A 13,820-nucleotide genomic window follows, 5' to 3' on the forward strand; every position below is an offset into this window, starting at 1 on the left:
CACACGTTATTGACACATTGAACTGCAGAGATGGAAACATTTTTATTTTAAACTCTTTCATCCAGGAAGGAACAAAGTGTCTTTGTGCTCGTTTTATATATTATTTTCCTTTAATTTTTGTATATTTTTGTTGTCCATTTGTGTTTCTGTTGTCATTTTGTATATTTGTCATTTTGTGTGGTTTTGGAGTAACTTATTCATTTTGTTGTTAATGTTTTGAGTTATTTTGTGTTTTTTGTTTCTATTTTTCTTTTTTAGACTCACTTTCTGTATTTTCTGTTTTTGGAGTCTTTTTTTGGATTTTCTTGTAATCTTGTGCAATTTTTTTAACATTTTGTAAGTATTATTTGTTTTGATTTTGTATCTTTTTCAGTTATTTTTGTGCAAGTTTGCTGTAATTTTATGTCTTTTTGTGCGTTCACCTTGTGGACAGATAAGTTACCTGTGTAGAAAATAATGAAATATACTGTATGTGGTTAATATTCATCACATTTGTGCATGTTTCAACATTAACATCAATATGACGTGATGCTCTAAATGAATTGTTTTTGTTCCCACAGGGAAACGACTTTCATCCAAAGTACACTGGAGAAAACTTGACCTGTACTGTACAAGGGCTGAAGAGAAGCACACAGTATAAGTTCAGAGTGAGTTATGCATTTTATTTAAATAAAGTTCATCTTTTCTAATCATTTTTCTCTCACTCGTTGTGTTGGATTTTTAGAACATTTTCCAAAATAAAATCCACACTTTATTTTTAACATTAATAAATGGCCTTTTTAAATTATGTATTGTTATTGTGATAGAGTGGTTATTTTTTATCATTTTTTTGTTGTTGTTTTGTGCTTGATTAAGTCCATTTATGTTGTTTTTTTTTCTTTTTTTTGTTAGTTTAAATTGTTTTTAGACTCACTTTTTGTTTATTTGTATATTTTGTATGTTTTTGGAGTCATTCTTGTTATTGCTTGTAATTTTTTGTGCTTTTAGTGTAATTTTTGCATCCTTATTGTCTGTCTTGTGTATTTCTTGTTTTCAGTGTGTGTGTGTGTGTTCTTCTAGTCATTTTATCATTTTGTGTGTTTTTATTCATTTTGTATATTTTTCCTTCCCATTTTATTTGTTTTTTGTTGTTTTATGCTCATTTTACATCATTTTATGTCATTTTTCTTTTTGTTTTTAGCTTAATTTGCTCTTTGTTTATTTCATTTTAGTGGTTTCGCTTAATTTAAAACTCTAAAATGTTCGATATTTATAAAGAAATGGTAGTTATAGAGAACTGTTGGTGTTTATAAGAGAGAATCTTTGTCTAAACTATTTTTTTTTTATGTGAAACTACTTGTTTTTTCTAAACACTCAGTCTCTCACTGGTTTACCTTGAAACATTAACATCACTTTGTTCTGTGGGAGTGAAACAGGACCAAATCAGGGCCAGTCTTTCTATGTATTAAGGAGGAAACTCTAAAAGCTGAGCTCATAATTACTGCTAGATATTATTATAACGTCAGGACAAATTGTCCCAGTTTGTTTGTGTTTGACTGAAATCATTTTAAAAAGCATTTTAAGCCCCTGAAAACACACGCTAAAGGTTCCCTGAACATGTGTAAATGGATTGTCCTGTGGACGCAGTAATGAAGGGAGGACACTGGAGAGGAACAACAATCAATAGCTGTTATTGATCAGGAATCACTTTCTTTTTCTGCAGCTCGTAGCGTCGAACATGGAGGGGAAAAGCAGTCCCAGTGAAGTGTTGGTGTGCACCACCAATCCAGATAAACCAGGCCCTCCTTCTACGCCCTGCGTTACCGCGGCAACGCCTGATGGATTCACTGTCACATGGGGTAATTCTACTTGATCACTAATTAGTTATTAAATGAGGTAACAGGTAATGTTTGAGGTAATATTTGATATGTCATATTATATCACAGAACAGGATTGTGAAACTGAAATCTATATTTTTCTGTGGGTGCCAACATCAAATATGTATTTATTTTTTCTTTATTTATTATTTTCAAATTTTCTTTTCAATTTTTAAAACTGAAGTATTTAATATTGATTTTGTTATTTTATTTAATTTAATTTTTTATTTTAATGTACATATTTAGTAATGTTTATAATTTGATATTAATATTTAAACTTTTAAAATTTAAGTACTTTTTTTCCATTGAATTAATTAATCAATAAATGTATTTATTCATTTATTTTTCTAAATTAATTTTTTAGTATTTAATGGAGGTTATTTCCCTCAGCCCTAACCCTTATTAACCCTTATTATTAGCTGTACCATCTTCAGTTTGTATAATTAGTTGTTTTTTTCATCTAAAACATATTTTCGTTAAAAGCAGCACAAAAAAAAAACGAGGAAATTACGTTGGAATGAACAAAACAAAAGATAATTGAACGTGACAGTTTAACCGTGAGATCAGGTTTTATCTCCACAACATGAATAACTAATAACAAATGTAATAAAAATATTAAGCTGATGAATAATAATGTATAATATGTTTTTGTGCCTCCATCAGATCCTCCCCAGGACAACGGAGGCTCAGAGGCTCTCACCTACCTGTTGGAGATCTCAGAGGGTTCGTCTGAAGGTACCAACGTTACTTTATTATACACGTTATACTTATTTATTAAGGATTCAAAGCTTCACTTTCACACACAGTGGGGGGGGGGGGGGGGGGGGGGCTCCTCTTTTCACCCGTCGCTTCAGTTTAATGTGAAATGTTCTCTAGTTTATGAATAAAAACACAGATATATCAGCCTGTATTTATTCACACAGCTCACCTTTGGATCTATAAGTGACTTGTTGATAGTTTGCAGCACATAATCTTTTACTTATTAGATACTGGTTGATTTTTCCTCATAAATCTCCTACTGATTCTAATCAATTCTAGGTTGTTTTTCTCCGCATTTCTAGCTTTTTTTTCAACGTTATTATGATTCTAGTTAAGACCATAGTTTTGAGTGAACTCACAAAAGACGAAAACACACAAAATAATAAGAGAATTTCACGAATGGACCCCAAAGACAACAAAATGTACTTCAAAAAGTACACTAAAATAACAAAAATATTCAAAACAACAAGTTACATTGCACAAAAAAGGACTGAAAACACAAATTGACAGCAAAAGTACACAAAACGACAACAAAAACACCATAAATAATATCAAAAATACCAAAAAAACAACAAAATGACAACAGAAATATGCAAAACGGCTCCAAAGACACACAAAATGACAGAAAAAGAACAAAATGACAACAAAAACACACAAAATACTAACAAATATACACAAAACTCTTTGTTCTTTCTTGTATAAATGATGTTTTGTGGCCCTGTTGTGATAAAAGTGTGTGACCCTTTACAGTGACCATAACCTGAGCATATATAATAATAACATAGATTACACCAACACACACACAGGCGTGCTACAAACATGACCTATATGTATATGTAGGTGAATGTGCTGCGACACACACACATGCACACGCCCACTCCGTCCATTAACACCTGAAACGCCGTTTAAACTGTGTCAATGAGATGCTGTTTGAGGACAAACAATTCATCATCCTCCAAAGACACAAACGAATAACCGTGTGTGTGTGTGTGTGTGTTTACATTTGTGTAACGTTGAGTCGCTGTTACGTGTTTTTTGTGCAGCCAACCAGTGGGAGGTGGCGTACAGCGGCCCAGCCACTCAATGTGTGTGTGAGCGACTGACACCTGGAACCTTCTACCGCCTACGAGTGTGTAGCATCACCACGGGTGGACACAGCCCGGTAAGACACACACACACACACACACACATCAGGGAGGCTTCATCTCTGCCTGTGTTTAAATGTCTGGTAAAGCCTTGATTTATGATGTCATTTATATTGTTTTTAACAGTGTTTTATGTGTATCAATTGTATAAACCTGGCAGAAATGTCAAAAAGCTATTCTAAGATATATTATTGAATTCCTTGACCCTGAAAACATATCATTTGCCACTGAGATCATGCTTCTATGTCAAATAGAACCAAAGTTGTGGCAAAATATTCAAATGAATATTGCAGATGGTGGCCATCTTGGATTTCTTGATTTTATATGGGAACCATTGGTTTGCCAGCATGGATCTCATTAAAATGGATTCACCACTGTTTTGACAAATGTGGCCTAAACTCTTTTAAAAGTACTTATTCGTAGATCTATATCTAATAAAACACGTTTTTATTCACCATATTTGTTTTATTATCTTTTAAAATAGGACGACTTTACAGTTTTAGAGCCTGTGTTCCTCCATCTTTAAATCACATGATTGATGATGTCACAAGGCCCCACTGCCTGTAAACATCCCATTGTTTTATATTAGAGTGAAACATTCAGCCTGATTTATTGATCATTTAGTAGATTTATTGATCATTTAGTAGATTTATAGATCATTTAGTAGATTTATTGATCATTTAGTAGATTTATAGATCATTTAGTAGATTTATAGATCATTTAGTAGATTTATTGATCATTTAGTAGATTTATAGATCATTTAGTAGATTTATTGATCATTTAGTAGATTTATAGATCATTTAGTAGATTTATTGATCATTTAGTAGATTTATAGATCATTTAGTAGATTTATAGATCATTTATAAGCTTTTTACATCATTTATAAGCTTTTTACATCATTTAACAGTGTTTTTTTTTTTACAACATTTAGCAGCTTTTTAAATAATTTAGTTGCTTTTTTAGATCATTTAACAGCTTTTCCAGTCAAAATAACAACTTGTGCTGCTTTTGGTTGCTCTAAAAAAAACAGGAAAATTTTAAAATGTCGATGTAAACCTATTTTGTTTACAGAACAAAAACAGTTGTGACCCAAAAAATTATCTGTAAACGCAGGGGTTTGACAGTTCTAACTCTGAGGTTTTGTAGTAGACAATGAAGCAGAGAAGAAGAGCTCTCCTAAGGGTCCTTAAACAGTGCGCTGACACGCTCTGGTAGCTGAATATTCGCGGACTGTTGAAGACGTTCAAGCCCTGAGGATAAAATTCCTTTTGGGTGGAAGTCTTTCAATAGTCTGTGATATTTAATTACAATTATGACTTAATTGTAATTGATGAATCTGTTGCTGTTGTAATCATAATTTAATTGTAATTGACTTTGTAATTGTAATTGATATGGAAGTTCTTTAAAAAAAAATGTCAATTACAATTTAATCAAACACAAACCTGGGTAACCGAGTTACAGTTTTAGGACTTTACTTTGGTAATTGAGAATGTAATTGGAATTGACTTTCAGGGGAAAAGTAATAATTGTCATTTTAGTTGTGTATTTTTCTATCATTTTGTACGTTTTATATATTTAATTTTTCTATTTTTAATATATTTTTCTTGTCATTTTGGCGTTTTTGGAGCCATTTTGTGCATTTTGCTGTTGTTTTCTCTGTTTTTGCTTTATATTTAAAGTTTAATTTGATATATTTATTGTCAAACTGCACGTTTATTCTAAATAATACGCTAAATTGAATTTATTCATATTCCCTGTCTTTATCTTTGCTCATTAAGTGCACAGTTAGCGTTCCTGTGCGGACATTAAGCATCCCACCGGGACCGTGCCAGCCCCCGAGGATTGTGGGTAAAGCCAAACATAAGGAAGTGCAGTTAGAATGGGGTGAGTTCACTTGACTTTTATATTTATTTGTTATATGTCACTAATCACTTTATGTTTACAGGTGTTCTACTGTATAATAACTCTATAATAATTCACTCCTGTTACTGAATCGAATGTGTTTGACTTTTTTTCTCAGACTCTCCTGTGACGGAGGACGTGTGTGAGGACGAGTGTGTGTTGTTCAGTCTGGAGATGAGTGAGGGCGACGCCCAGGCAGCAGAGGTGTACCAGGGCTCTGAGCTGCAGTGCACGGTGGTTAGTTTACTGCCCGGCGCCACCTACAGTTTCAGACTGAGAGCTGCTAATGAGGCCGGGGTGAGAAAATGTGGAGTCATCGCACACACACACACACACACACACACACACACACACGCACACATACACACACATACACACACGCACACACACACACACGCACACATACACATACGCACACGCACACGCACACACACACACACACACATACACACATGGACACATACACACACGCACGCACACGCACACATACATACATACGCACACGCACACATACACACACACACACATACACACACACACGCACACGCACACATACATACGTACACACGTACACACACACACACACACACACACACACACACACACGAGCTAAACCATGGGAAATAAGTTCAATAAACACACAATTATACAGGTTCAGGGGCTAAATATTCTGTCCAACTGCATTTATTTTAGTTAAAAAAGGTTTAAATGCATGAAAAGATACCAAATATATATTAACTTAGTATATACTGTATGCGCTCACATGAACTTTTTTTTATGTTACTTATTAAATAACTATCATGTGATGCGACTGTCTGACGATGACTGCTGTTAGAAATTATTCTAATTTACTGTAAATCTATTCACATTTATTTTCTGCCCTATTTTAGTTCTATTATAGTTCTGTATATTATTGACAAGTATTTCTATTTTTTATTTTCATCATAATATTCATGCAACCCTTGTCCAATGATGAACATTTTCTGAAATATAATCGTATAGCGTAAATATGTTTATTTAAAAATGTTTATTATGTTCTAGTTTGGAGCTTATTCTGAGCCAACGGAGGTGACGACTGCAGCTGGACCTCCAGCCCAGTGTGGGGCGCCACTCATCACCCTCACCAGTAACACCTGTGTAACGCTCAACTGGGAGGTGTGTGTGTGTGTGTGTGTGTGTGTGTGTGTGTGTGTGTGTGTGTGTGTGTGTGTGTGTGTGTGTGTGTGTATATGCTGTGTGTGTGTGTGTGTATATGCTGTGTGTGTGTGTGTATATGCTGTGTGTTTGTGTGTATATGCTGTGTGTTTGTGTGTGTGTGTGTGTATATGCTGTGTGTTTGTGTGTGTGTGTGTATGCTGTCTGTTTGTGTGTATATGCTGTGTGTGTGTGTGTGTTTATGCTGTGTGTGTGTGTGTATATGCTGTGTGTATATGCTGTGTGTGTGTGTGTGTGTGTATATGCTGTGTGTGTGTGTATATGCTGTGTGTTTGTGTGTGTGTGTATATGCTGTGTGTTTGTGTATGTGTGTATATGCTGTGTGTTTGTGTGTGTGTGTGTGTGTGTATATGCTGTGTGTTTGTGTGTGTGTGTATATGCTGTGTGTTTGTGTGTGTGTGTATATGCTGTGTGTTTGTGTGTGTGTGTATATGCTGTGTGTTTGTGTGTGTGTGTATATGCTGTGTGTTTGTGTGTGTGTGTGTATATGCTGTGTGTTTGTGTGTATATGCTGTGTGTTTGTGTGTATATGCTGTGTGTTTGTGTTTGTGTGTATATGCTGTGCGTGTGTGTGTGTATATGCTGTGCGTGTGTGTGTGTATATGCTGTGTGTTTATGCTGTGTGTGTAATGTGTGTTTATGCTGTGTGTGTGTGTGTGTGTGTATATGCTGTGTTTATGCTGTGTGTGTGTGTTTATGCTGTGTGTGTGTATATGCTGTGTCTTTATGCTGTGTGTGTGTGTGTGTATATGCTGTGTGTGTGTATATGCTGTGTGTTTGTGTGTGTGTGTATATGCTGTGTGTTTGTGTGTGTGTGTATATGCTGTGTGTGTATGTGTGTGTGTGTATATGCTGTGTGTTTGTGTGTTTATGCTGTGTGTGTGTGTGTGTGTGCGTGTGTATATGCTGTGTGTGTGTGTATATGCTGTGTTTATGCTGTGTGTGTGTGTTTATGCTGTGTGTGTGTGTGTGTGTGTGTGTGTATATGCTGTGTGTGTGTGTATATGCTGTGTTTATGCTGTGTGTGTGTGTTTATGCTGTGTGTGTGTGTGTTGCAGAGCCCTGAGGGTTCAGGTACAGACATCTCTGAGTATCGTCTGGAATGGGCACGAGAAGATGAATCCATGGATGTGATCTACTGCGGCTCAGCTACACAGTGTGAACTGTCTGACCTGACGCCAGCCACAGAATACTGCTGTAGACTGCAGGTATTAACCAATGACTTACGTTTATGAACATCATTCATTTAAATGACTTTAAGTTCTCAAATTTGTCCAACTTAAAATCAAGTAAAGCCAAAATGACTCTAAAACACACACGACAAAAACAAAAGCACTAAGTGACTGTAAAGTAAAGTATATAAAACAGCATCAAAAATACACAAAATGACAGAAAACAACAACATAAAATACTATTTAAAAAACACACACATAAAAAACAGGATGAGTTTATGCAGCTCACAGAGGAAATACACAAATTAAAGCTAAAAATACAAAAATGATGGGAAAATACACACAAAAAGAGTGAAAATATTCAGAATTATAGTAATATACACAAAAAGACCATTTTTACCAAAAAGACAATGAAATAACAGAAAAATATTTAAAATAACTTAAATTACACAAGAAAGATTAAAAACACAAACTGACTACAAAAATCATACAAAACAATAACAAAAACCAACAAAATAATAAGAAAAGTACACAAAGCGACAACAGAAATACACAAAATGACTCAGAAAACACACAAAATATTAACAGAAATACACAAACTCTGTTCTTTCTTCTATAAATGCTTAGATTATTCTTTATTCTAAATGTTGACATGAATGTTGATCATGCATAGAAAACGCTGACAAAAATATGCAACATGACTCTTAAATAATGTTTTTGTGTTTGACCGACTTAAAGTTTGTAGATTTTCCAACTCAATTCACTTTTGCATCGACCCACAGTGGAGTTTGAACCAGCAACCCTCTGGTTACAAGTCAACTATAACCTGATTCTGTGGTTTAATAGAAAAAGAAACGTTTTGTTGAGACCTTAAAATACATTTTGCAATTTTAAGTTGTCAGAAAATATAAAATGTGATTTATTCATTTTTTTCTAAACAAGGCCGAGACGTGAAATCTGAGAAAAACTCATTCAGAACTTTGAGTTCCTTTAACAACTGCTGAATTATAGTTATTAATATTTTTGACCTGGGTCACATTCACACACAGACGAGCTCTGACGTACACGTAGAAGATTTGTAACGTTTTAACCAGAACCAGATTAAACGAGCAGCTCAGATGAAATCTGATTGGTTGATCTGTTTCACTATTGATCCAAACCACCACAGTTTGACACATAATGCTTTTATAAGGTTGAGTGAAGATAAAGTAAATCAAGTCTTAAATCCTGGGGACAATAAATCAGACGTAAAAGAAGGCCATGGATGCACTAAATGTAATAATACAAATAGAGATATTGATTTATAGGATTTATACGTCAGCAAAATCTATTCAACTGATTATGATTGAGCTTCAGTAAAAAATATTATAAAAAATGTAGATATTTCAGTCTAAATTCCACAGTATTTTCTCGTACCAATATATTCTTACAAACAATTCCACAAAATGGCTCAAAATGACACAAAAATAGTTCATAAAATGATAGTATTTTGAAGAGAAGATCCAGCAGTGACATCTGTCATTTATTGTTTGTATATTATCAGTGCTGTACATACTGTATTTTATCAGTTATACATAAAAGGGCAAACTAGGGGTTAAAAATTGCTAAAATCTCTGGCCAACTTTAGATTAAGTTGCTCCATATTTGAGTTTAACAGCTCGAAACACACAAAATATGAGTAAAATATACAAAAATTCACAAAATGATACAAAACTGTACAAAATCGCCAGAAAAAACGACTCAATACACACAAGACGACAATCAAAGTACACTAAAGACTCCAAAACACACGAAACAACATTAAAAAAGACAAAATTAGTTCAAAAACATATTAAAAACAAAAGTATGCAAAATGACAGTTAAATATACAAAACAGCGACAAAATGATCAAACACGCAAAATGACAACATACAAAGCTCACAAAATGACAGTAAAATGTAAAAAAACACAACTAAAATAACACAAAACTACTCCAATAACACAAAAAAATACAAATGAGAATATACAAAACAGCAAGACATAAAACACCCAAAAGACTACAAAACACTGAGAAAAGGACTCCAATAATAAACACAACAAAACTACACAAAATTACCATAAAATATACAAAACGGCAAGAAAACCCCCACAAAATGACTCCAAAGTACACAAAACAATAAAAAACACACAAAACAATAAAAGCACGCAAAATGAATGTAAAATATACACAACGGCGCCAAAAATTCACAACATAATTCTAAAACACACAAAATGACTCCAATAATACACACAGCAATAAAAAAAAAAAAACATGAAATGACCAAAAAAATACCAAACTGAAAGTAAAAACACACAAAAAGACTCCAAAACAGACAGAAAATGATGAGAAAAGACACAAAATGACTGCAAAACAACAAAAGCACACAAAAATGTTGTACATTTTCTTGTAATTTAACATGTTTTTGTCATTTTGGTTTTTTTTCTCATTGTGCATATTTCTGTTGTCCTTTTGTTGTTGTTTATTTTTATTTTGGACTAGTTTTTGTGTGATTTTGTTGTGTTTTCTTGTGATTCAGGCGGTAAACCAAGCCGGCGCCGGCCCCTACAGTGAACAGGCAAGTTTTCGGACCCCCGCTACAAACCCAGACCAGGTCTCGTCCCTCACCCTGCTGGACCCGCCCACATCCTTTGACGTGGGCTACTCCCCGTCCACCTGCCTCTGTCTGAAGTGGGAGGAGCCTAACAATAACGGGGCTGAGATCAGCTGTTACGTCATCGCCGTGGACGACCAAACCATCATCGTTGAATCAGGAACGAGTCACGTGGTCACAGGTCTACATCCAGACACCGCCTACAGGTACTTATGAACTTTATCAACATTTCAAACTTGATCACTGTGTATGTGGGGCTTTTCTACAAATGAATGTATGAAAAATGTCACTAAATGTTAAATATTGTTGAAATCTTTCAGTTTCAATTATCTCGTCACGCTACAAATATAGGCAACAGGCGGCCCAGAGGCCACATGGGCATCCCTCGGTGAAAAATATACAAAAAGACAACAAAAATCACAAAACAACATACAAAATCAAAAATACACAAAAACACTAACATAACACATAAAATGCCCAGAATGTCATAAAAGTACACAAAGTAACAACAAACAAAATTCTGAATTACACAAAATAACTTAAAGAAACCACTTAAACACAAAAAAATTACTACAAAGACACACAAAACAACACATTCTGTGTACAACATGACAGCAGTAATAAAAAATAGCTATAAAACACACACAAAAAGACAACAAATGAAAAACACAAAACAGCAAAAGCAGAAAAACTTACAAAACAACAACAAAAACACTCAAAATTATTTTAAAAACAGTTGAAACAAAAACACACAAAATAATAGAGAAATAAATGCACACACGTCAAAAATACACAAACCAACTCCAATAGCACACAAAAAACAACAAAAATACACAAAACGAGAAAAATTTACAAAACAAAAACGTACAAAATGGCAGAAAAATAGACAAAACAACAACAAAATTCAGAAAACGACTCCAATAACACTCGAAACAACAGCAAAAACACTCAAAATGGCAGAAAAATATAAAAAATGTCAAAAAAATATCCAAAATGAACAAAGATTTGTGATAAAAGTCGCCCATCCCTGCACTTTGTTAAATCACATTATATAATGTATATAATAGCAGTGATTTAGTGAGTGAACAGAGCTGGTTTTAGTGTGTGTGTGTGTGTGTGTGTGTGTGTGTGTGTGTGTGTGTGTGTGTGTGTGTGTGTGTGTGTGTGTGTGTGTGTGTGTGTGTGTGTGTGTGTGTGTGTGTGTGTGTGTGTGTGTGTGTGTGTGTGTTTGCAGGATCAGAATCACTCACCTCCACCTCATTGTTTTCATTCTCAGCTTGTTTTTGTGCCAATGTCACTCTGCTCTCTTGCATAATCACAGGTAGAACACTGTGCACTTAAGTGTGTGTGTGTGTGCGTGTGCGTGTGTGTGCGTGCGTGTGTGTCAGCCATAAACGCTGCTTGTTATTTATAATTGAGCTGCACATCTTTATTTATGTCACACAATAGAGAGCGTTCATGGTGTTTTCACTTCACTCGCTGCTCACTTTGTGTTTGGAACAAATTCAAAGATGTTGATTTTTCAGAGACAATCGTACAGCACTACTACATTTATATTTATATTTGATTTAAAACAGCCTTTTCCAACTGTACCATCACTTACACAACTTGTATCACACACATCTGATCTGAGGGTCACATGACCAACATTCACATCAACATTAGAATAATGACCAATCAGAGCATTAACACAGGACATAATAAGGAGTTTGCATAATTTTCTTTTGTCTTTTTGTGTATTTTTGTTGTCATTTGGTGTCTTTTTGGAGTATGTTTTGTTGTTTCTATTTTTGTACTAATTTTTTTATATTTTAGTGTGTTTTGTTGCTGTTTTTTACTGTTGGTAATATTTAGTTTTTGTTGTTTTGTGTGTTTTTTGAGTCATTTTGTGTATTTCTGTTGTCTTTAATAGGCGTTGACACATTTATAAAAGAGATATTTAATCTCAATGTGGTTCTCCTGACTAAATAAATAAAGGCTAATGTATACAGTATATATATATATATATATATAGATATATTTCTGTTGTCATTTTGTGTGTTTTTGTGATTTATTGTGTTTTTTTGCGTAGTTCTGTTGACGTTTTGTTGTTGTTTTTTGTATTTTTGTCATGATTTACGGTGTTTTTGTCATGGTTTTGTGTATTTTTGCAGTCATCGGGGCATCCTCTGATGTTTTCACAGCGTTCCTTGCAGTGTATTAATTAGTGTGAGGATTGGTGAAAGCTGCCCTTTCTATTCTGACTTTACTTGGCTTCATGAATTCTACTGAAAGGTTACAGTGACGGGAATGTGTAATTATGTGGCGATGGACGCTAACAAGGTGAGCGTCTCCGTGCGGGGATGCTAAGCAGGTCATAAGATATTTTTAACATTGAGGAAAAACAAACGGATTCCAGGAAGGAGAGTTTAGGGAATAGAAAATCCATTTCAGCCTGATATTTGTAATCAGTAGATGCTTCCTGTGTGTGCGTGTGTTTGCATGCACACGATGGTGCACATCCATGATAAATCACAATGTGCATCCAACCTGTGAACATACGCAGAAAGGTTCCCTTTGTTTTTGCAGCTTTGTTCATTTATCATATTAATATATAGGAGTTGTTTTGTGCATTTGTGTGTTTTTGTTGTCATTCTGTTTGTCTAGAGTCATTTAGTATTTGACAGTCATTTTGTGTATTCTTGTTATAGTTTAATGTGTTTTTGTTGTAGTTTTGTGTGTTTCTTGAGTCATTTTTTATCATTTCATGCATTGTGTTGTAGGATATTATTTGATTTTTTAACTCATTTTGTGTTTTTATGATTTATTGTGGGGTTTTTTTGTCATTATGTGTATTTTTGTTTACTCTTTTCCAATTTTGTTGGGGTTTTTTTTGTGTGTTTTTGACTCATTTTGTGTATTTTTTATTGTCGTTTTGTATATATTTGGAGTCATTTTGTGTCTCTTTCTGTTTTAGTGCATTTTGTTCTGGGTTTTTTAAATTGGTATAATTATTTTGTGCATTTTTGTTGTTTTTCTGTGTGTTTGTTGAGCCATGTTGTACATTTTTGCTGCCATAATCCTTTTTTAAGAGTCATTTTGTGTCTCTTTTGTGTTGTTGTTGTTGTCATTTTGTGTACATTCGTTGTCATTTGACATGTT

General features: G+C 34.2%; 1 protein-coding gene across 2 annotated transcripts in view; it reads left to right on the top strand.

Annotated features, from left to right (window-relative positions):
• Positions 1–13,820, top strand: part of fndc3ba (fibronectin type III domain containing 3Ba) — a 102,479-nt gene that overhangs the window by 77,361 nt on the left and 11,298 nt on the right. For both annotated transcript variants that reach the window (XM_028438340.1, XM_028438341.1), the window contains exons 15-23: positions 561–647; positions 1,703–1,838; positions 2,520–2,591; positions 3,659–3,777; positions 5,539–5,644; positions 5,781–5,959; positions 6,704–6,817; positions 7,936–8,085; positions 10,605–10,885. In XM_028438340.1, coding sequence (XP_028294141.1) covers positions 561–647; positions 1,703–1,838; positions 2,520–2,591; positions 3,659–3,777; positions 5,539–5,644; positions 5,781–5,959; positions 6,704–6,817; positions 7,936–8,085; positions 10,605–10,885 — 1,244 coding nt within the window. The remainder of the gene's footprint in view (positions 1–560; positions 648–1,702; positions 1,839–2,519; positions 2,592–3,658; positions 3,778–5,538; positions 5,645–5,780; positions 5,960–6,703; positions 6,818–7,935; positions 8,086–10,604; positions 10,886–13,820) is intronic.

This window comes from Gouania willdenowi, chromosome 22, assembly GCF_900634775.1.
Source record: "Gouania willdenowi chromosome 22, fGouWil2.1, whole genome shotgun sequence".
Lineage (NCBI taxonomy): Eukaryota > Metazoa > Chordata > Actinopteri > Blenniiformes > Gobiesocidae > Gouania > Gouania willdenowi.